Source organism: Microtus pennsylvanicus, chromosome 12, assembly GCF_037038515.1.
Source record: "Microtus pennsylvanicus isolate mMicPen1 chromosome 12, mMicPen1.hap1, whole genome shotgun sequence".
Classification (NCBI taxonomy): domain Eukaryota; kingdom Metazoa; phylum Chordata; class Mammalia; order Rodentia; family Cricetidae; genus Microtus; species Microtus pennsylvanicus.
Genome location: NC_134590.1, coordinates 91,759,239 through 91,779,411, shown reverse-complemented (window position 1 = coordinate 91,779,411; position 20,173 = coordinate 91,759,239). Strand labels below are relative to the sequence as shown.

At 57.9% G+C, this 20,173-nt stretch overlaps 2 protein-coding genes across 3 annotated transcripts; one reads left to right on the top strand and one right to left on the bottom strand.

The window, feature by feature from the left end:
* The first annotated feature begins 2,305 nt into the window (after positions 1-2,305).
* Positions 2,306-4,313, top strand: LOC142832251 (3-galactosyl-N-acetylglucosaminide 4-alpha-L-fucosyltransferase FUT3-like). The gene has a single exon (XM_075942591.1). The coding sequence runs from the start codon at positions 2,306-2,308 to the stop codon at positions 3,392-3,394; it is 1,089 nt and encodes a 362-aa protein (XP_075798706.1). The 3' UTR covers positions 3,395-4,313.
* A 5,105-nt stretch (positions 4,314-9,418) lies between these two features.
* On the bottom strand, positions 9,419-18,052 carry Nrtn (neurturin). Of its 2 annotated transcripts, none has more exons than XM_075943576.1 (3): positions 17,682-18,052; positions 10,335-10,516; positions 9,419-9,932 (listed from the first exon to the last, which is right to left on the bottom strand). In XM_075943576.1, the coding sequence occupies exons 2-3, from the start codon at positions 10,501-10,503 to the stop codon at positions 9,508-9,510; spliced, it is 594 nt and encodes a 197-aa protein (XP_075799691.1). In that variant the 5' UTR covers positions 10,504-10,516; positions 17,682-18,052; the 3' UTR covers positions 9,419-9,507. The 2 variants fall into 2 exon arrangements, with proteins under 2 accessions (XP_075799691.1, XP_075799689.1); XM_075943574.1 differs by lacking the exon at positions 17,682-18,052 and adding an exon at positions 15,057-15,183.
* Between the last annotated feature and the right edge of the window lie 2,121 nt (positions 18,053-20,173).

Here is a 20,173-nt window from a genome sequence, read left to right as displayed (position 1 = left end):
GTGTGTGTTTGTGCACCTGTATATAAGTATGTATTATGTATGCATACACACACATGGAGGGCAGAGTCAGCTGTTGGTTCTACCCCCCCCACCCCCGCATGGATCCAAAGGATCACCCTCTCTCCCCGGGCTCAGGTTCTGCATTTTTATGCTCTAGAAAACATCTCTAGGTGATAGTTTCCTTTGTTAGAATAAACTGGCTCATACAAAACCAGCAAAATTTGATTTTATGGGGAAGCATTTTGAGTTTGTGAAGTTTCAATTTTTAATTAAATTTTTTTTTTCAACACGAGGCACTGATTGTGGGGGGGTGCACATGGTTTGTCCTGTACTTGGGAGCCCGGGGCAAGAAGAATAGGAGTTCAAGGCCATCCTGGGCTACCAGGCAGTTTGGCATGATGGTGGGCCTAAAATCCCAATATTCAGGAGGCAGAGGCAGGCGGATCTCTGTGAGTTTGAGACCAGCCTGGTAGAGTTACAAAGTAAGTTCCAGGACTGGCTATGTAGCTACTGAGAAACTCTGTCTCGAAAAACCAAATAAATAAGTAAAAATAAAAAGAAAGAAAGAAAAGACAGAAAATGCCCTTGGCTATGTGGCATAGCAGGTCAACTACAATTAGTCAATCAGTCTTTGTAGAAAGTGAGGCTAAGCCAGCTCGCTGCTCCTGCCCCACACAGGATCCAAGGACAGAAACCAGGCTCCAGTATCATCCACCCTCCCCCGGCAACTTCTTGCTAATAAGGGTGTGACATCATTCCCTCTTTTCTTCCTCTTTTCCCTGGTTTTTAAAATTGGTTTCCCAGTTGTCTTTGAGTCTGGGTCTGGCCTCCAACCCACTCTGTAGCTAAGGAAGCTTTTGGGTCAGATCTATGTACTGCCATTCCAAATGCTGGGTGCGGTGTGCCACCTTGAGGGTTGTGGGTTTGTCCTCATCGTCCTGTGGTGTGTGGGGTGCTGAGGTTTGGACTCAGGATGCTTGCCCATGCTCAACAAATGCTCCACAGGTCCCCTGCTGCAATTCTGGGTTTGGGGTTTGGCAATTATATTTCTTCTTTTCTGTTTAAAGATTCATTTGTTCTACCTGCATTGGTGTTTTGTCTGCATTTATGTCTCTGTTGGATCCCTTGGAGCTGGAGTTACAAAAAACTGTGAGCTGCCGTGTGGGTGCCGGAAACGGAACCCGGATCCTCTGGAAGAGCCGTTGTGCTCTTGACCACTGAGCCACATCTCCAGCCCACCAGGCAATCCACATATCATATGACTAGGAGGAAGTAATACAGGTTGGCTTCTCTAGAAAATAAGGTTCAGTCTTGCACCTCTGGAGGTCCCCAGGGAACGCAGGCCTACCCTCGCAGCTCCCTCTCTGTGGACGATGTCCCGATGTCTCCGCTGGAAGGCATCCCCATTCAGGAAGTCTCAGGTCACTCTGGTTTGGGTTTAAGCCCTGGATATGTGAGCAGTCCCCATGGCCAGAGATGTTTCATTCTCTGGAACGCTGGGTCTGAGGAGCTGGGAATGGACCCAGGGCTCCGTGAAAGCTGTGTGAACTCTCTGCCCACTGAGCCCCACCCCCAGGGTCGGCCCAAGATGGGCCACTACAAGTCTGCCCCTGGCCATAGGCCTGTTCACACTTGCAGCATTAGTGACATGCATCAGCAATGTGCAGCCAGCCCTCGGTGCCGGGAGAGAGCCAGCAGCAGCGAGGGGTCTTGATGCATGTCTAGCACCCAGGGTTTTAAAAACTCTATTGCACAAGGATCAAAAAATATAATATTCTCGCTTTTACTTCTAAATGTTTTTCAGAACACAATGAAAGCATAAGAATTTCTTGATTCTGCTTTTAGAGACAGGGTTTTACTCTATAGTCCAGGTGAGCCTGGAACTCACTCTGTGGACCAGAGGTTGATCTGCCTCTGCCTCTCAGGTGTTGGAAATATACAGGTGTCCACACCACATCCAACCAAGTGCCAGGCTAAGAGACAGAAAACTGAGGCAAAAGTCATATTAAGCTACATACAAATACGGAGGCTAGCCTGGGCTACAAGATACCTTGACTGAAACATTTTTAAAAAAATGTAGTGTTGGACATGGTGGCACATGCCTGTCATCCCAGCACTCGAGAGGCAGAGGCAGGTGGATCTCTGTGAGTTTGAGGACAGCCTGGTCTACAGAGCGAGCTCCAGGACAGTCAGGGCTGCACAGAGAAACCCTGTCTCGAAAAAAAATTTGTGGAGTGTTTAACTTGACCATTTTCCACAGAGATGATTAGTGACTTCCTTCCCTCTCTTCACAGGTCCCCAGGACATGGATATACCCCGAGCAGTAAAGGCGCAGTGTCCCTGGCGCCCATGCCTCTTCGGCCTGCTCCTGCAGCTGCTCTTTGCTCTGGGTTTCTTCCCCTACACCCGAGTGTCCTATGACCGACCTGGACCCCCAGCTCCTGGTCACTCCCCGGGACCAGCCTCCACCCCGACTCCCCCTGCCCCCAGACCCCTCCTCATCTTACTGTGGACATGGCCCTTCCACACACCAGTGGCTCTGTCGCCCTGTTCCAAGATGCTCCCGGGCACCGTCGACTGCCAGCTGACCGCCAACAGGAGCTTGTACCCCCAAGCAGACGCGGTCATCGTCCACCACCGCGAAGTCAGCGCCAACCCCGGGTCACAGCTGCCACCTCAGCCGAGACCACCAGGCCAGCGCTGGGTGTGGTTCAGCTTGGAGTCGCCCAGCCACTGCAGCCATCTGTCAGCCCTGGATGGTTACTTCAACCTCACCATGTCCTATCGCAGTGACTCTGACATCTTCACGCCCTATGGCTGGCTGGAGCCGTGGCCGGAGCCTCCAGGCCAAATCCAGGTCAACCTGTCTGCCAAGACTGACCTAGTGGCCTGGGCTGTGTCCAACTGGAACTCCAAGTCGGCCCGGGTGCAGTACTATGAGAACCTTAAGAGTCACCTCCATGTCGATGTGTATGGCCGAGGGCATAAACCGTTTCCCCAAGGCAACATGACAGAGACACTGGCCAGATACAAGTTTTACCTGGCGTTCGAAAACTCCCTCCACCCAGATTACATCACAGAGAAGCTGTGGAGGAATGCTCTGGAAGCCTGGGCCGTGCCTGTGGTCCTGGGGCCCAGCAGGAAGAACTATGAACGGTTCCTGCCCCCTGATGCCTTCATCCACGTGGATGACTTCAAGAGCCCAGGGAATCTGGCTCGGTACCTGCAGGAGCTGGACAAGGATAGCCTGAGCTACCAGCGTTACTTTCACTGGAGGAAGACGCTCAAGCCTCGCTTGGGGAGCATGGCCCTGGCCTTCTGCAAGGCGTGCAGGCAGCTGCAATGGGACCAGAAGTACCAGACAGTCCCCAGTGTGGCCTCTTGGTTCCACTGAGGTGGCTGGCCAGAGTCCTGCAGGCAGTGTCCAACCCAAAGTCACTGTCTGTAGCACCTACGTGACAGACACCCCCCTTTACCTGGGACCCCTTAATGGGCACCTTAGCTTCTCAGAACCTTGGTTCTGAAGTCTTCATCTAGAACTTTGACCAATGTGGGTGTGGGTAGCTAGAAGCCTGAGCCATAGGAAGAGAACCTGCTGCTGACACACTCTGCTCCAGACAATGACTTCCCAGGTCCCTCCCACTCGTGGGTAGGGGGTCTGCCTCAATTGCTTGCTGTGTTTATGAAGCAGCTATCCCTGCAGCGGCAGCTGTGGGTGTGGAACAGACACAGCCATCTACACGAGACCTTATTCTATGAGTCTCACTCAGGGTGGGAGTTGGTGTGATCGGGAGGCTCAGCCCTGTGGGTGGCCCTGTGTGGCTCCTCAGCCTGGGTGCAGAGCTGAGGCTGTGGAGACGCTCTGTTTACGTTTCCATCTCCGGTAGGTTCCACCCTGCTCTGCGGCTGGCATGCTGGAAGTGGGTGGGAGACAGGACGCCAAGGTCCCCGCGGGCCTGGGTGGGAGCTGCTTCCCTGAACACAGGGACACACACCCACCTGGGCAAGGGAGCCTTGGGGAGCACAGCTTTGGACTTCCAGACCAACTCTGAGGCTCCATAGTCTGACCACACTGGGGAAACTGAGGCCAGGAACAATCACTACCAGTTACTGGGTTCCACGGCACATGGTGGTTCTGGCCTTTCAGCCACCACTAGCTGATTCAGATGAAACGGAATGGGAAATCCATCTCCTCACTCCTGGTGTCTCCAGAAGCTGGGGTGCTGGACAGAGCTCAGGGGCAGGTGTCTGAGTCTAACCTTGGTTCCGGGGTCTTTATCTAGAACTTTTTCTCCAATAGAGAACACCCATGGGCTGGGGCCAGCACCATGTCCTGCAGGGCACCAGGAAGTCTTGCTGAAATTATCTGGGTGAATATGGGTGCCCCTGAGATTCCCTACTCTGGTGCATGGGTCAGGGGTGCATCTGTCTTCCATTGGAAGCTGGACAGGGACAGGCATTCCCTAAACCCCCAACCTGAGAGTCTGAAGATGCCAGGGTCATGGCAACCTGAGAGTAAAGTGACTTTGCTCTTTTCTGGGCAGTAATTCCCTCCCAGATGAAACAATCCATCCTGCAGGGAGGCTCCCCGAATTGGAAGATAAACAAAACAGCTTCAGGACGTCCCTGAAACCCACCAGTTTCACCAGGCCCCTCCTCACCAGAGTGAGCAATAAAAGCTGCGAGTCATCTCCTCGGGAAGCCGAGCTGCCTGGAGGAGGCTCAGAGCAGCTGAGGCGTCTGCAAAGGATGCTCTCCAGCCTGTTGTGGCCTGCAGGCTGTGCAGTGTGCTCCAGATGTCCAGCTCTGTGAGCTGTCACCTACACTGGGGTGGCTTTGGGGGTGCAGCTGTCTCTCCTCACCCACAGGCCTGTCAGTGACCCCAGTAAAGCTCACGGTCCACCAAGTGGGACTTGGGTGGTGTCTGTACTCCGTCTGCTGTGGGCTCCCTACCTGGTGAGTTGCCCTGAGTGCTGCACCTCCTCGGGAAAAGTCTTTCTGGTCACACAACATTGGCACCTGACAAGGTTCTGCCACACCAGAACCAAAGATGAGTTGAGGAGGAGTGAGTGCATGGTCCAGGGTGTGGGTGGCAAGGCATTCTGCTGAGGTCCGTCAGCCTGAGAGGTGGACATGGAGGAGGAGACTCTGGGAGAGCTGTCCTCCCCTGGGTTCTGTATGTTGGTGTGCTGTGGTGGCGGCTGCATGGTTTTTCCTGTGGGTAGTGAGATGTGGACCTGAAGCGGAACCACCATGATCAGGAGTGTCCGCAGGAGGAATCCCAGCATGACAGACAAGTCTTCCTCTGGGTGACATGAGGTGGCGGCCTACTTGATGAGTGGGGTCCTCCACAGGAATACGGAGATGCCCTGAAGACACTTCAAGGTTTAGAGGCCATTTTGTAGCCAAGTGGGAAATGGTTTGTGTAAAGGACCAGTTGCAGCAAGGGAGATGCAGCAGCATTCTCTGTTAGCCCGGACCTGGCAAGTGCATTACATGAAGGAGAGGATGAGAGGGAGGTGACGATGGCTCACGGCTTCTTACGGCTTAGCAGACAGAAGGGAAAGAGCACAAGTCAGACCCATGCTCAAAAGCCCTTCCTGGGATCCTTGGAAGCTGTGTGGAGATGCAGAATGAGGAGAACATGGAAAAAGCACCAGAAGACACCCTTTAACAGAAAAACAGGGGAAGCCTGTCATCCAGTGTGCAGATGGGGCGTCAATCACAGTCCAGAAGCTTCAGTGACCAGGGAAAGCTCAGCATCTGCACTGGAAGACTCTGTGGCAGCCTGACTACGGGCCGCAGGAGAGGATGGACTGCTCTGACTGTGGTGTGGACAGGGAAACTGAGTCATATGACTTCCCCTTAAGGCAAAAGCTGCCTTAACTTGAGCCATTGTGAGGGAATTAATTAGTCCCAGATGGACTGGCTTTTTAAATCCTTAGAAACACCTGAACTGGAGTCCCCACAAATATCAGGGGAGCATAGAGCAGGGCAGACACTATTGAGGGAACCAGGGACAAGAGGAGCTGTGTTTGAACTGTGTTCACAGTGGGGACCTCGGAGCCCGTTTGCAGCTTTAGTGGCTTTGCTGAGCCAGACGGGGGAGCAATGTCTTTATAGAGCAGGGAAGGCTTTGACAGCTCTCAGTGACTCACTAGCAGGTAAAGAGCATCTGCATATTGAGAGCAGTCTAGCAGAGATGCGAAAATGGCAATGCTGAGGAAGGTCTGTCCTGTGTCTGCTGAAGCTCCTACGGAAGAACTGAGAGACAGAGCAACACTGTGTGCTGAGGAGCCTCTGGAAGGCTTGCGGAAGACATTCTGATAGGACCACGGGTTAAGACGATTAAGCTATGTCCACTGTGCCAACCTGTGCCAGCCTTGGGGGACAGCAGAGCCTTAGTCCCCTTGGCCCTGGGCAGATGTGAGTGGATTCAGTCAGGCCCTCCTCAGCTCAACAGAGGGAGAAATGCAGGGAGGCTCCAGAACACAAAGGCTCAGAGAACAGCCGAGGTTCTTGTTCCACTTTAGAATCTCCTCAGATGTGAGCTCCCGGGGTCACCTGACACTGCTGATAACAGATGATGGGAATTCGATGGCACCTCACTGAGTTTCTGCTTGTGACCCCACTGTTTATTATGGGACTTTGTGGTGTCCTACTCATCTGGACACGGCTACATAGGAGCCATAACAGCAACCCGAATGTCTTGTGGACTTGGAAAACCATCGCAGAGACACCCAGGGTCAATGGTGCCTCTGCCTGTCTCACAGTCCTGCCAGGGCTCGGTTAACTGGAAGGAAAAATGCTCTTTAAGAGAATAGCTAAGAATTTAAATCCAGAAAGCACCCTCTGTGGGTGGAATGAGATGTTCCCTGAAGTAAGGTTCCTGAATGGAGACCCCTGTTGTGGAATAATCTTTTTGTACACTATGAAGATTTGCCACTCATATTGGTTTAATAAAAAGCTGAACAGCCAATAGCTAGACAGGCTCTTCTGGGCAGGGGACACTGGGAAGAGAAAGGGCAGAGATTCAGGCAGTCAACAGCCAAAAGGAGAGGAAGCAGCAAGGGCAGTACAGAGTAAAGGTAATAAAGCCAGGAGACAGCAGATTGGTAAAAATGGGTTCAGTTATAAGAGCTAGTTAGTAAGAAGCCTGAGTTATTGGACAAGCTTTTATAATTAATAAGAAGTCCCTGTGTGGTTATTTGGGGGCTGACGGGTGGAACAAAAGGATCTGCCTGCAGACCCCAGTGCTTGGGGCTCCCTCCCTGTGAGCTGTTGGCCTGGAAAGACCCCGAGGTCCCACAAACATCAAGGCTGTGGCTGCTGCCCTTGCTTTTATGCTAGGACTAGATGGTGAGACACACTGTGCCTACCAGACGGGACTGACCAGGAAATCCCCACCTTGCCAGCTGGCTTCCACAGCTGGTGGGGGCCACTTGGGTTCCTGGTGGAGAACTGTCACACTATCTGCTTGGCTATGGGCCGTCCATGCTGAGACACCACACTCCAGGCAGGGTGTGCCCGATGTGCAATAGTGGCTCAGCTGTCGTGGGCAAGACTAACAGCCTTTAGATTGGGCTTAAGGACTGTTCCACAAAACGAGCTCCCATCTGGTCCTGTACGCCAGGACAGCACCTGCAGCTGGGGAGGTCCTAGGACCCAACAGGGGAGCATCTATGGTTTTTCTACATAGATGTAATGTGCCTGTCAAAACATCCTCAGTATTAGTTTCCTCTGATACTGAAGCATCCTATCTTGCAGGAAGCTCCTTAAGCAGGAAAGTAAACAAAACAAAACAAAAACCTTAGGAAGTCCCTGAAACGTACCAGATTCACTAGGCCTCTCTCCCTGTCAGAGTAAACAGTGTCTTGACACCCTGACCATAGATGGTCATGGTCAGCCTCAAATCATAACCACTGGTGATGTTCCTCAACATGTGACCGCTACTGTGCCATGGCCTGATTCATGGCCACAGGTGGACGTCTACAGTCACCCCTTCCATGGCTCAGCAACCACTGCAGAAGATGGGGTGCAAAGGATGTATGAGTGGAGAAAGGGGTAGCACGTTGTATAAGTGTTTCCTCCAATGCTGAAGCATTCCATCCTGCAGGGAGGCTCTTTAAATAGGAAGGTGAACAAAACAGCTTCAGAAAATCCCTGAAGCTGACCAGTTTTGCGTGTATTTGTGTCCCACTCCCAGAGAGCTTCAATAAAAGCTGAAGGTCAGTCCCCTGGGGAAGCCGAGCTGCCTGGGGAGGCTCAGAGCAGCCAAGGCATCTGCAAAGGATGCTCTCCAGCCTGTTGTGGCCTGCAGGCTGTGCTCCAGGTACCCAGCTCTGTGAGCTGTCACCCACACTGGGGTGGCCTTGGTGACAATTGTCACCTCACCCATATGCCAATAACCCCAGTAAAACTCATGATGCACCAAAGAGAACATTGATGGTGTCCATACCTGAGGTCTGTACCTTGTAGGCTCCTTCCCTGAGGCGGGTGGACTGTTGTGTTGAGCCACCCCAAGGAAAGTCTTTGTTATCACCCACCTATCTCCCACCTTGAGACCCACACCCCCATCTCTAGGAACCCAAAACTACCAGCAACTCCAGGCCTGCCAGGGGTCAAAGTGATACCACGGCACAGACACCAGCATCCCAATCCCTGGTGCTCCCAGCTTTCCACATACAGTCAAGGTTCCAAGGGTCCTTGGGGACCCAGCTGTGCCAGGCAGGCGCCAGCTTGGGCTGGATGGGGCTGGCACCAGCCCCAGACCTGTCCCCGCCGGGAGGTGGGCAACAAGTTATTTTTAAGCTTGTGGAAGGAGATATGGCTCTGGCTCTCTCTAGACAACAGAGCGGCCCCCAGGGATCCAGTCAGTCACTCTGTGACCCAGGTTGGCCTCCAACTCACCATCCTCCTGCCTCAGCATCTCCAGAGCTGGGAGAACTAGCTTCACCTACCATACGGGCTATCTTCCTATTCTCTCCTTATTCCCTACCCACCCTTTTCCTCTCTCTCGACACTGTGTGTGGTGTTTTGTCTCTGTGTCTTGTGCACAAGCAAGCTGCTCCCACGGTGTGGGGAAGGAGCATCTGAGCTGGAGTCACAGGTCGAGCCTGGGTGCTGGGAAACGAACGTGTGGCTCTGACCACTGGGCCACCCTCCAGCCCCCACCAGTGCCTTTGTGTGTGTGTGTGGTATAGCCAGGCGTGGGTACTGAACTCCACCCTGGGCCTCTTCTATCTGTCCATCGGCGCAGATGGCTCCTCCAGCAACGCCATCTCCCACAACTGGGCTTTCTTTCATTGCATCTATCCCCCCCCCCCCCCCCCCCCCCCCGTCTCTCCCAGGCCATCGGGAACCGCGACCTCCCACAGCTAGCAACCCACTTCGCGCAGAGTGAATGAGCAGCGACCAGGGCAGTTCCCACACTTTATGTGAACTCAGTTCTCGCGAGGGTCGGCGTGGCCTCCAGGCAGGCGCCCAGGGCTGGGGCGTGAGGTAGCGTCACACGCACGCGCACTCCCGCGCCGACAGCTCTTGCAGCGTGTGGTAGCGGCTATGCACGTCCAGGAAGGAGACCTCGTCCTCGTAGGCCGTCGGGCGGCAGCACGGGTGCGCGCGCACCCGCTCCTTGCGCACGCGCCTCCGCTGGCGCAGGCGCCGCAGGCCCAAGTCGTAGATGCGCAGGGCTGCCTCGCACGCGCCTGCGCAGTAGCGGAACAGCACCGTCTCGTCCGACGTGTAGCCCAGGCCCAACTCGCTCACGCGCACCTCGAGCTCGCGCAGCCCGCAGGGGCGCGCGCCCGACCGCGCACGCGCACGTCGTCGCCGGGGACCCGCTCGACGGCGCGGGCCCGGAGCGCGCGCGGCCCAGGGGGAAAGTTCTCGAAGCTCCACCGCGTCTGGGGCGCCCTGCAGCAGAGCTCGGTCTGTGGCGGGAAAAGGAAGACAGAGGATTGGACCGTGAGAGCTGGCCCCGCCCCGCGCACGCCTGGGGCTGCGGAGGAGACGTGGCTAGGGACGCCATGATAGCTGGAGCTGCGGCCAGGAGACAGATGATTGGCCGGTTAGAGCTCCGCCCCTCGCTGCACGAGGCACCCGAGTGGTCCCAGCCTGGCCTTGGCTGCCATTGCTCCCCACTCCATCTGTAGTTGAGGGATGTGCGGACAGGACGGGGTTCAGGAGGCAGAGGCAAGGGGAATCACGTCAGGGGCATCTTCATCTACTCCTAGAGTCTGAGGCCAGCCTGGGCTACATGAGACCACACCCCCAAGCTAAGTGGCCGGTCCCTCCCGGTTCCCGCCCCCTGGCCTCTCTGGGGCGGGGCTTACACTGTGCCAGGCGGGCGAGGCGAGCGTCCAGGGTGCGTGGCGGGCGTCGCAGCGGCGCGAGCGCAGGTCCCAGGCGGTGGCCCAGCAGCAGACCCTCCTGGCACATCCAGACCGACAGCAGGGAGCTGCAGACGAGCGACACCAGGGCCGCCGCCTTCCAGCGCCTCATCCTGGGCCTTGGCCTGCGGGGACACGGGGTGGTGGGCGCCGGCAGGTGGGGGCGAGGGTGTGCGGCCATCTCGGGGCAGCAGTGGGTGCAAAGGCCCTGAGGCTGATGGCGCCTAGCGTATCCTAGCAACGAATACCAGGCCAAGCAGGGAGAGGTAGACAGCAGGAGGTGCCCCCAGCAGGTGGCTATCGAGAGGGGCTGTCCTGCATCTCATCTGCCCTTGGTCACTTACTGCGTACCTCAGATACCAAGCCACATCTTCCGGGAAGGCTGCCCATCCCAGCCCCTCGGGGATGTCCCTCCATCAGGGCACCCATACTTCCTGCTTACCGCACACAGTAGGTGTGTAATAATCTGCCACCCTCTAGTTTACCCGGAATCCCCTGCTTCGGCCTGAAGTCCCTTGCATTCGGTTTGCATGGCCCCACCACAGCACAGGCCACTACACGGAGCCCCAAGTGTGTGCCAGGCCTGACCCTGCACACACTTGGAGGCGTCTGTGTCAAGCTGGGGAAACTGAGGCACAGAACAGGCGGAGGCCTGCTGACCCCGAACTCTGTCCCTCCTGTCCGCCTTGGACCCCGCCCCCTGTTATTGAGTACACTATCCATCCTCTCAGTAAACGACGCGTGAGTTTGTCCACGGCTGACATTTATTGAGCGGGAGGAGTGTGTGCCGGATGGACAGCCGCACAGGTGCCCGTATTTGCGCACATCCCTGCACCGCAGTGCAAAGGCCCGGGAGCAGGAGGAGCGAGGGTGGGCACGTTACTATAGTAAGTCCGGGCTACGCCACTGCTAGGACCCGGCTATCGCCCAGTAGCCGAGGCTAGCTCGGGGTCTCCGGGGCCGAATGCCAGGGCCCGAGCGCTGAGTGCAAATGCTGGGAACCAAGCCCGGGTCCTCCGGCGCCCACAGGCGGGAATTAAACTGTCCATGGTCTACAGCGGTGGAGTCTCTGTCCTGGCATGCCTGCCTCACCCCCACCCCCGCTGTACCTCACCCCCACCTCCTTCCTGCTAACTCCGGACTAAGCATCCCAAGCCCCAAGGGCTGTTTCTCCGTTCACCCTTACCTTCCTCCTCTCGTGGGCTGTACCTGCATTTCTCCCCCCTTCCACCACCTCCTGTGGCCTGTGCCTCCGTCCCCCCTCTCCCACACGGTGGGCTGCGCCTGTTTCCCCCTGTGGACTCTATGAGGAAGCATGATGGCAGAGAAGACCGTGGACCCCCAGCCGAGCTCCGAACCCGTCAACAATGGCCTGTCTGTCCCGGGTCACCAGACTGGTTTGTCTGCCACGGAAGGGGGTACTGGGGGACGAGGTGAATACGCAGAGGCCCAGTGGTCACCGCGTCCTCCTGTCCCCGCCCTGTTTCCCCATCTGCAGTGGTATCTAGCAGACCCACTCATGCACACGACCCGGGGCCCCATGGCGCTCAGCCTCTTCAGTCCCCTATGATCCATAGGGTCTCAGGTAACCCAGGTTGGCCTCCTGCCTCCACCTCCTGAGTGCTGGGGTGGCGTGGCACCGCTTCCGGTCTGGGGGGGTTATTCAATTTTAGAAAATCATTGGGGCCCCGGGGGAGGGGGGTTCTATACATATGCTTTAGGCAAAGTCCGTGCCTCAGTTTCCCCGTCAGCACTGACAGTTTTTCCTCTGGTCTGTGAGGAAACTGAAGCCTCCCGGAGCTCAGGTCCTCACCTCCCTCTGAGGGCCCCACCCGCCGGCGGGACGCACATCTGGGGGCAAAGCAACAACATCTGCAGAGCGCAGCTGGTTCCGATGAGTTGTGGGGGCCGCGGCCTGGGGTGCTCTTTGGGGTTTGGTGGGTTGGGGGGCGCAGGCAAGAACTCAGGGCCCCTGGCAGCCCCAGGGACTGAGTGAGGCCTGATTTGTTCAAACTCCTGCTCGTACCTTTAAAGCCCCAATTTCAACACGTCCCCCAACACACACATTTTCGAGATTTCATCTTATTGTGGTCTGCGGGAGCACGCGCTGCAGAAGCGTGAGTGCGTAGGTCAGAGGGCAACTGTGGAGTCAGTCTATAGGTTCAGGTGACCAAGCAAGTGTCAGCGCAGGACACTGACCGCTCAGCGTCACACAGCAGATGGGTTTAAACGTGTGGGAGGGGGCCCTCGGTGACTGCGACTTCTGGGTAGTGCGCCACCCCACCCCCGACACCACGCAGGCAGGGCCAGAGAGGTGGACTGTCACCGCAGGACACACAGCGCCCCCCGCCCCCGTCCCCCAGGCCTGGCTGTGCGCATGCCCCGCGGATAACCGGATCAGGCTAATACGGGCTGAGCCGCTGGAGCGGGGCGCAAAGACGGCAGGAACCCCCCTCCCCCGTCCCAGTCTGACCATCTGGCTTGGAAAGGAAACTGAGGCAGGCTCCGCGGCTACCTGCCCTCTCCCTTCTTCCCAAATCCAAAGTTCGGCCTCACGTCCTAGATGAAGGCATCGCCGAACATCAGTTTCCCAACACCGGAGCCGGCGCTAGGAGCTTTATCGTCTTGAATTAGCCTCGTTACTTTAAATGCACGTATTTGCGCAAGGCGGGTGCAAGGGGCGTCGACCTCTGGCACGGGGTCCCCAGGGAGCACTCTGCCTTCATTGACTTATTCTAACATTTTCTCAGTGTTTCTTCTCGTTTGAGTCAATGTAGCCCAGGCTGGACCTTGTGTGGCTAAGGCTTACCTTGAGCCCCTGAGCCCCTGATCCTCTGCCTCCAGTTCCTGACTAGCAGCGGCGAGGACAGGCTCAAGGCGCCACACCTGCTCCCCATGCTTCCCCGGCCAACCTTCCAGAACATTTTCTCCTCATCCGTCACTGGCTCATCCTGATTGTCCCCACGCGAACCAAGCTTTCCCAGATGTAGTGTCCTCCTTCAGGAAATCTTCCCTGAGCCTCCCACCTGGCCAGAGTGCCCGTGTCCGTGGAAGGCAGTGTTGCTGCTTCTAAGGACAGCCCACGGGACTGACATCTGTCGGAGCATCTCTGGGTTTTGTTTTGGTGCCTAGCTTTGATGGGTTTTATTTAATTCTAAGAACATGGTGGTGGCGTTTCGGACAGGATGCCCGGATGAAGGGATACCGGGCTTGGGGCCGTGCCCGACTGGGGGTGTTCCCAGCTGAAGGGGGATGCCTGTGGGGTGTGCCCGACTGAGGGGTGCATGGCTGTGCGATGTGCCCAGCTGAGGGGTGCCTGGCTGATGGTGTCTGGCTGTGGGGTGTGCTTGGTTGAGGGGGGTGCCTGGCTTAAGGATGCCCGACTGGGGAGTGCTGAGTTGAGGGGGGTGTCTGACTAGGGAGGGGTGCCTGGCTGTGGGATGTCCGCAGTTGAGAGGGGTACTTAGCTGTGGGGTGCTCAGCTAGAGTGTGTGTATTTGACTGGGGGGAATAGTTGGGGGGTGCCCAACTGAGGGGTGCCTGGCTGCAGGGTGTGCCCTGCTGAGGGGTGCTCTGCTAGGGTGTGTGTATTTGGCCGGGGGGATATCCGGCTGAGGGGGTGTCTAGCTGTGGGATGTGCGCGGTTGAGGGGGGTGCCCTGCTGAGGGATGCTAGGCTAGGGTGTGTGTATTTGGCTGGGGGGATATCCGGCTGAGGGTGAGCATTTGATTTTCACCGCACTGCCACAGTCAGCCCTTTGTGGTTGCCTAGGGGTTTGGAGCTGGCTAGGGACTGGGACCCTCAGAAGTCCCCCGGATGAAAGAGCGGGAAGAGGTGTCCTGCCCGGGGCAAGGGGCTGGAGTGGGACGAGCTGGTCAGGCTGGAATCCGCCCGTCACTGACATCCTGCCCGTCACGCCCCATGGGGCTTCCTCAGCCCGGGGCGCTGACACACAATGGGTGTCCCAGAACACCAGGGTTGTGAGGCTCAGCGAAGGAGGCGGGACGGAAACCCAGGCGTCCAGTGCCCAGCACAGCCCCCACCCAACCACTGTGTCAGGCAAGTGGCAACCTCCCCACCAAGCCCCCCAAATCCGCATCTCAGCATCCAGCCTGGGCTTCACGATTTCTGCCTCTGGTCCCACCTGAAGTCTGCCCACTCTGCAGCAACCCTGGACCTGATGACTTCTCACCCATAAACCGAATTATCCGGAGTAATCTGGAGCAAGAACTCGGAAAGTGGGGAACACATACATGGTTTCCAATCTGAGCTTTGCCCTTAAGGGACCCCCCTCCTCCAAAGAGCCCCACGCCCTCTTGTGGCTGAACAGCGACTCAGGAGCCCAGCAGCCCGGCCCTTACCGGGGAGGACACGGTGTCCCCAGGCACGCAGCGAACGCGCCCCTGACGTGTTTACTTCTGTGCGCCGCGGGGCTGCGCCGCGGCTGGGCCCCCTCCTGGGACTCACTGCGACCTCGATGTCATCTCTCCATCCTCCCTGATTGACGGAGAGCTCACGGGGGTCCGGGGGTCCAGCAGCTTAGCACAGGAACCGTGGACGCAGGAGCCAAAAACGCGCCCCGTCGGGTACGGAACCCCGCGGTAACCCGGGAGGGGGACCTTGGGGACTCCCCCCCACCGCACTGCGTCCCGGGACTCAGCTTACCTGTAGGGGTCTCCAGATGACCCGGTCAGTGGTGACTTCTCCGACCACCCGAGCCCGGCCCGGCCCCAGCAACCGCGTGCGCCATCCGGATCGCGGGGACCCAAGGCAACCCGGGGACCCCGTGCCGGAGGAGGCCACCGCGCAGGGTGCGGGACGCGGGCCGGGCCATGGGGTTTCCCCCCCTGTCCTCTCTCTCTCTGGCTTCCCCGGGCTCAGTGAACCCCGGGGAGGCACGCGTGGGAGGCTGGAGCGCGCTCGGGACGCGGGGCCACGCGGGGAGCGCGGGGCGCACGGACGGAGCCACCGCGCGCTCTCCCTCCGCTCCCGCCGCGCACCGCTCAGGCCGGCTGGGCTAGAGGGGGCGTGGTCTTCCCGGAGGCGTGGATGTGGGCGTGGCGTAAGGTTTCCCGGGCTTGGGAGCCGCCCTCGTCCTGCCCACAGCCGGAGGGGCGCGCCGGGAGAGCAGGTGGCTGGAACGCGGGAGGCCCTAGACGGCCACACCGATCGATCTATCGACTTTCCCGGGACTCTCCTTCATCCGAGACTTTGCGCCCCAAATCTAGTACACACTAACTTTGCGCACCCCTTTCCCATGTTCCCAAATCCCCCACCTAGACTCCCCACGAGGGTGAACCCCTAGAGTATCGGGTGCCCCCCAAATTGCTGTTCCCAGTGCTCTGTGGCCATCTACGTTGTAACCTAGAGTCCCTGGACGCCCGTCTGGTCAGCCAAAGGCCACTCTGCACCCACTCATGATCCTCCACGAGTCCTTCCCATCCCTCTGTCTGCCCCAAGGAGCCTTCCCAAGGAAACTGGGTTCAAGATTTCTGCTCAGGCACCCTGGATTATGTAGTACTGCCCAAGAGTCCGTGGTCCTCAGTGAACCACACCCATCGTCGCTTCCCGTCACCCTGCGCCTCAGAGTCCCGTGAAGAACTCTATTTGGGACGGTTTACCCCAAAGCACCCCACCACCCCATCCCGGACCCCATCACTGAAGTCCACCACACCCTACTCCACCAGCTGCCACTCGCGAGCGCTTCCTAGTGGTGCCTGATCACTCAGGGGCAGGGCAGGCGGGGGCGGGGTGAAGGATGCTGTGACCACGCCCCTCCACACCCAGTTGCCGAGAAACCAGTGCCCTAAGGTCCCGCCCTCGACATTCAGAGCCGGCTCCTTCACAGCACCCTTGGCTGCCACCACTTGATGTGGGTAGGTGGGCTGACTTAAAGTCAACTTATCCCAGAAGCCTTTTCATGACCAAGCCCCAAAACAATTCTACCTCTTGCCCAGGGCCTGTGCTGGGGATCCCCCATGCCGGTGGAGTGTGTGCGCATGTGCGTGTGGGGTACAGAGGATAATGTGGGTTTGACTCCATGGGTCAGAACAGCAGACTTCTAAAGTCACCTGTGCTCTGAGACCTGAGGCAGCGACTCCTCCCTGTGTCTTTGGCTTCCAAGTGGTGAAGGGTATACCGCAGGCTTCCCAGGGGTGAGGGTATGCCGCAGGAGCGGGGAGATGGGCAAGGGCCTGGTAAGGGGAAGATGGGGTGAGGGCATGGCAAAAAGGACATGGGCGAGGAACTGGCACCAGGGGAGATGGGAAGAGGGTGTGGCACAGGAGAAATGGGGCGAGGGTGTGGGTGGGGGAGATAGGTGAAGACCTGGCACTGAGGAGATAGAGTGAGGGTATGGGTTGGGAAGATGGGAAAGGATGTTAGACACCGGTGAACAGCACGCTAGCTGTACATGCACATGCATGTTTGGTGGCAGGGCACTCAGCTGTAGGTCCCATAGACACTGGACGCACACACCCACACTAACTTTACACACACACACACACACATTCTTCTTGGCCCGCACAGAGGATCTCCCCTGAGGCTCAGCTCATTTACAGACACCCCATTCCGGTACAGCCAGGTGCTGGTTGACACACACAGACTCACACGAACAATACAGATGCTCCCTTCTGTGTCCTCTGTCACATTCATCACTGGTGCAAAGGCCCACACTGACAGATTAGCACAACATGCAACACATGCAAGAAAAGCTCCAGCAGACACACACATGACACACATGGGGGGCTGGTATGGCAGACCAGGTCCCCCTTGCACACACAGCTGGCCAGAGTCCACCCCCACTGGGCCAGCCACCATGAAGCTGTCACCAGTCACCTTGTGGCCACCTCTGCTCCCCCGACCCAGCCGTGACTGGGGGTGGGGCAGGCAGACACATGGGGAGCAGGACACACACATGTGCCCACCATGTGGACACTCATAAAATGGTTGCCCTGGCAACAGCAACTTGAAAGACCAGGCTCTTCCTCTGGGATAGATAGGGGTGCAGGGGTGGAGCTGACACCAGCAGGCAGGACAAGAGCAGAAGGTGGGGACACAGGACCCGCACCCACCTATGACCCCATTTCTGGGACACGTGGTTTGTTCTAAACACCCACGGGGATCTCATCAGAGACACAAAGTGGCTGCCACGCTCAGGGCTGGAAGCGGTCACACCAGAAACTCAGGTGCCATCTATCCCAACAGCCCCCCAAGACAGATGCCTTGTCGTGCTCTGAGTCACGCTTCAGCTGGGAACCGGGGCACACATGCATGCACACACGCACACACCTCTCTTACCAGCATTCTCCACCCCCAGTGGAGGCCGATCCCCCACTGGGATCTTGTTGGGTGAGGGAGACGCTCCATGGAGACCGACACTGTTGGTGCCACCCCCTTCAGAGAAGGGTCACAGCCACAGCCGTGTTCCTGTCCGGGAGGCTGAGCTCAGGGCTAGGCTGGGGGTGTTTACAGTGCTAAGTCCTCTTGTCCAGATGCAGGCCATGTAGGACTAGGGACCGGTGTCAACATCTGAACTTCCCATGCCAGGGGGACAACTGAGGTGAACTCGGTGTCCTACCAGAGCCTAGACATGGGGAAACTGAGACACAGCTGTATGCAGGCCCTTTGATCCATTTTAGTGAAGATATGGGGCCTGAATTGTGGCCCCCATCCCGTGTTTACCTGGACTTTGTTCCTCTTTGGTGTCCCACATCGCCAGGCAACACCCCCTGCCCTGCCACACAGCCTGTTTGGTGACCAACTGGGTGGTTGTGAAACTTGGGGCTCAGAGAGATCATGCAGCAGGCCCGGTCACACAGCAAGAGGCTGTGGCTTGGGGACTTTGCAAAATGTCCTACCCTGTCCACCCACCCATCTCCCCCTGCTCCGGAGTGGGCCTGACCTCCTGGAGGTCTCCATTCCCAAGGGAAAGCACTCTGTTCTTGGGTGGAGACCCAGGCCAAGGCTTGGGCGGCTGGTGGCCTCTGGCCAAAACATGAACTTGGCTGGTGGGGAAGTTTCCATCTTAGCGTCAAGAGTTGGTCCAGGTTCAACCGGCTGGGGGCTAGACCCTCGGGGGACCCCTGAGGGACTAGCCCAGCGGGGTTGGAAGTGCCTGGGAACTCAGTGTGTCCTCTCTTCCCCTAGGCCACCTCTATGTGACTGGGAACTTCACAAGCACCATCCTGCAGAGTGTGTGGAGTCACGGTGAGAGACTGCTCGATCTGTTTCTTCATTTGTGAAATAGCTCCTAGGTGTGTTGTGGACCTAGTCTTGGATACCCCCTGTATGACAGGAGTGTCCTTGGGCTTTCCTTCTAGTATGGGCTTTCCTTTTGAGAAAGGCTCCCATACCGTAGCCCAGGCTAGCTTAAACTTAACTTCTGATCCTCCGGGTATGTTCCCATGCCCGGATGGAACCAGAACTTCAGCTGTTCCAACGAGGGCTCTACCCACTGAGGGCCCAACCCCAGGCTGACCCTGACAAGGCTTTGCTGTGTACTGTGTGCATAGCACAGGCTGGCCTGGCGCTCCCCCATCCTGTCCTGTCTCAGTTTGCAGCATTGGCTTCTGGGACTTTGGGGTGATTGTCATTTCAATGTGGGAGCCGCAACTGGGCCTCCGACTTCACCTGATACTCTGGTGGGAGTGGGGAGTCTCGGGCAAACAGAGGTCAGGCAGGGACCCTGGGGGCCCGTGGGCGGTAGGAAGGAACGGGACTGCAGATCCAGGCGGGGATGGTAAAAACAGGACCGGGCAGTTCCCCTGGGGGCCATCGACAGCCCAGGATCAGAGGTCAAGGCCTGGTCCCCACGGATCCGGGGTCAGGAAGGTGGGAAACACATCAGGCCGGCCACCTGGGCAGCGAGCGACTCCCGCGGAGGGAGCGGGGAAAGGGGCGGGCTTACTCCCGGGTGGGCCGTTCTGCGCACGCGCACAGCACACTTGCACGGGCGCGAGCTCTCCGCCGCCGGCTTGGCCCCGGCTGCTTTAATCCCCCTGCTCCCGACCTGCAGCCCGGAGATAAGGACCCAGCTGCAGACTCAGATAAAAGAATCGCTGCCACACAAATCCGGGAGGCCAGCCGTGGGCACTCGGCCCGGGCTGCACCTGCTAGACCTGGGGGAGGGGCGGGGGGAAACCCAGGCAGGCACAGACCTGGAGAGAGATAGAAAAGAAGGGAGACAGAAAAAGAAAGGAAGGAAGGAAGGAAGGAAGGAAGGAAGGAAGGAAGGAAGGAAGGAAGGAAGGAAGGAAGGAAGGAAGGAAGGAAAGGAAGAAAGAAAATCATTGAGGCTAAACAGGAAGAGTAGGAGAGACAGGCAGAGAGGAAGGTGGAAGGACGCAGCAGCTGGGACCCGGAGTCTTCCCTGCGCCCACTTGGTGCCTCAGTCTCCCTCCTGACCCCCTTGTTTCCCGGTGTGAGCCGAGTTCAGGCCTGGATACGGCTTTCCACAGCTCCGGGGGATTATCCGGATCCCACTGTTCAGGAAGCACGGACTCCCCAAAGGCGACGCCGGGGTGCCTCTGGGTGTGGAAACTGCCAGGGAGAAAGGGGCGGGTGTGCGGTGTCCCTGGAGGAGGGAACACCGTAAGCGTGGGGTGGAGAGGACTCTGGCCGTGCTGCGGGGCGGGGCGGCGATGGCGGCTCGGGCCGGGGTAGGAAATCGAGGCCCGGTACGCGGTAAGCGCTCGCCAACGGCGCCGTCGCCGCGGTTAACGTCGGTACCGTACCGCGGCGGCGGGCTGCCTTGCGCGGAAGGAGGGGTCGCCCTCTGCGGG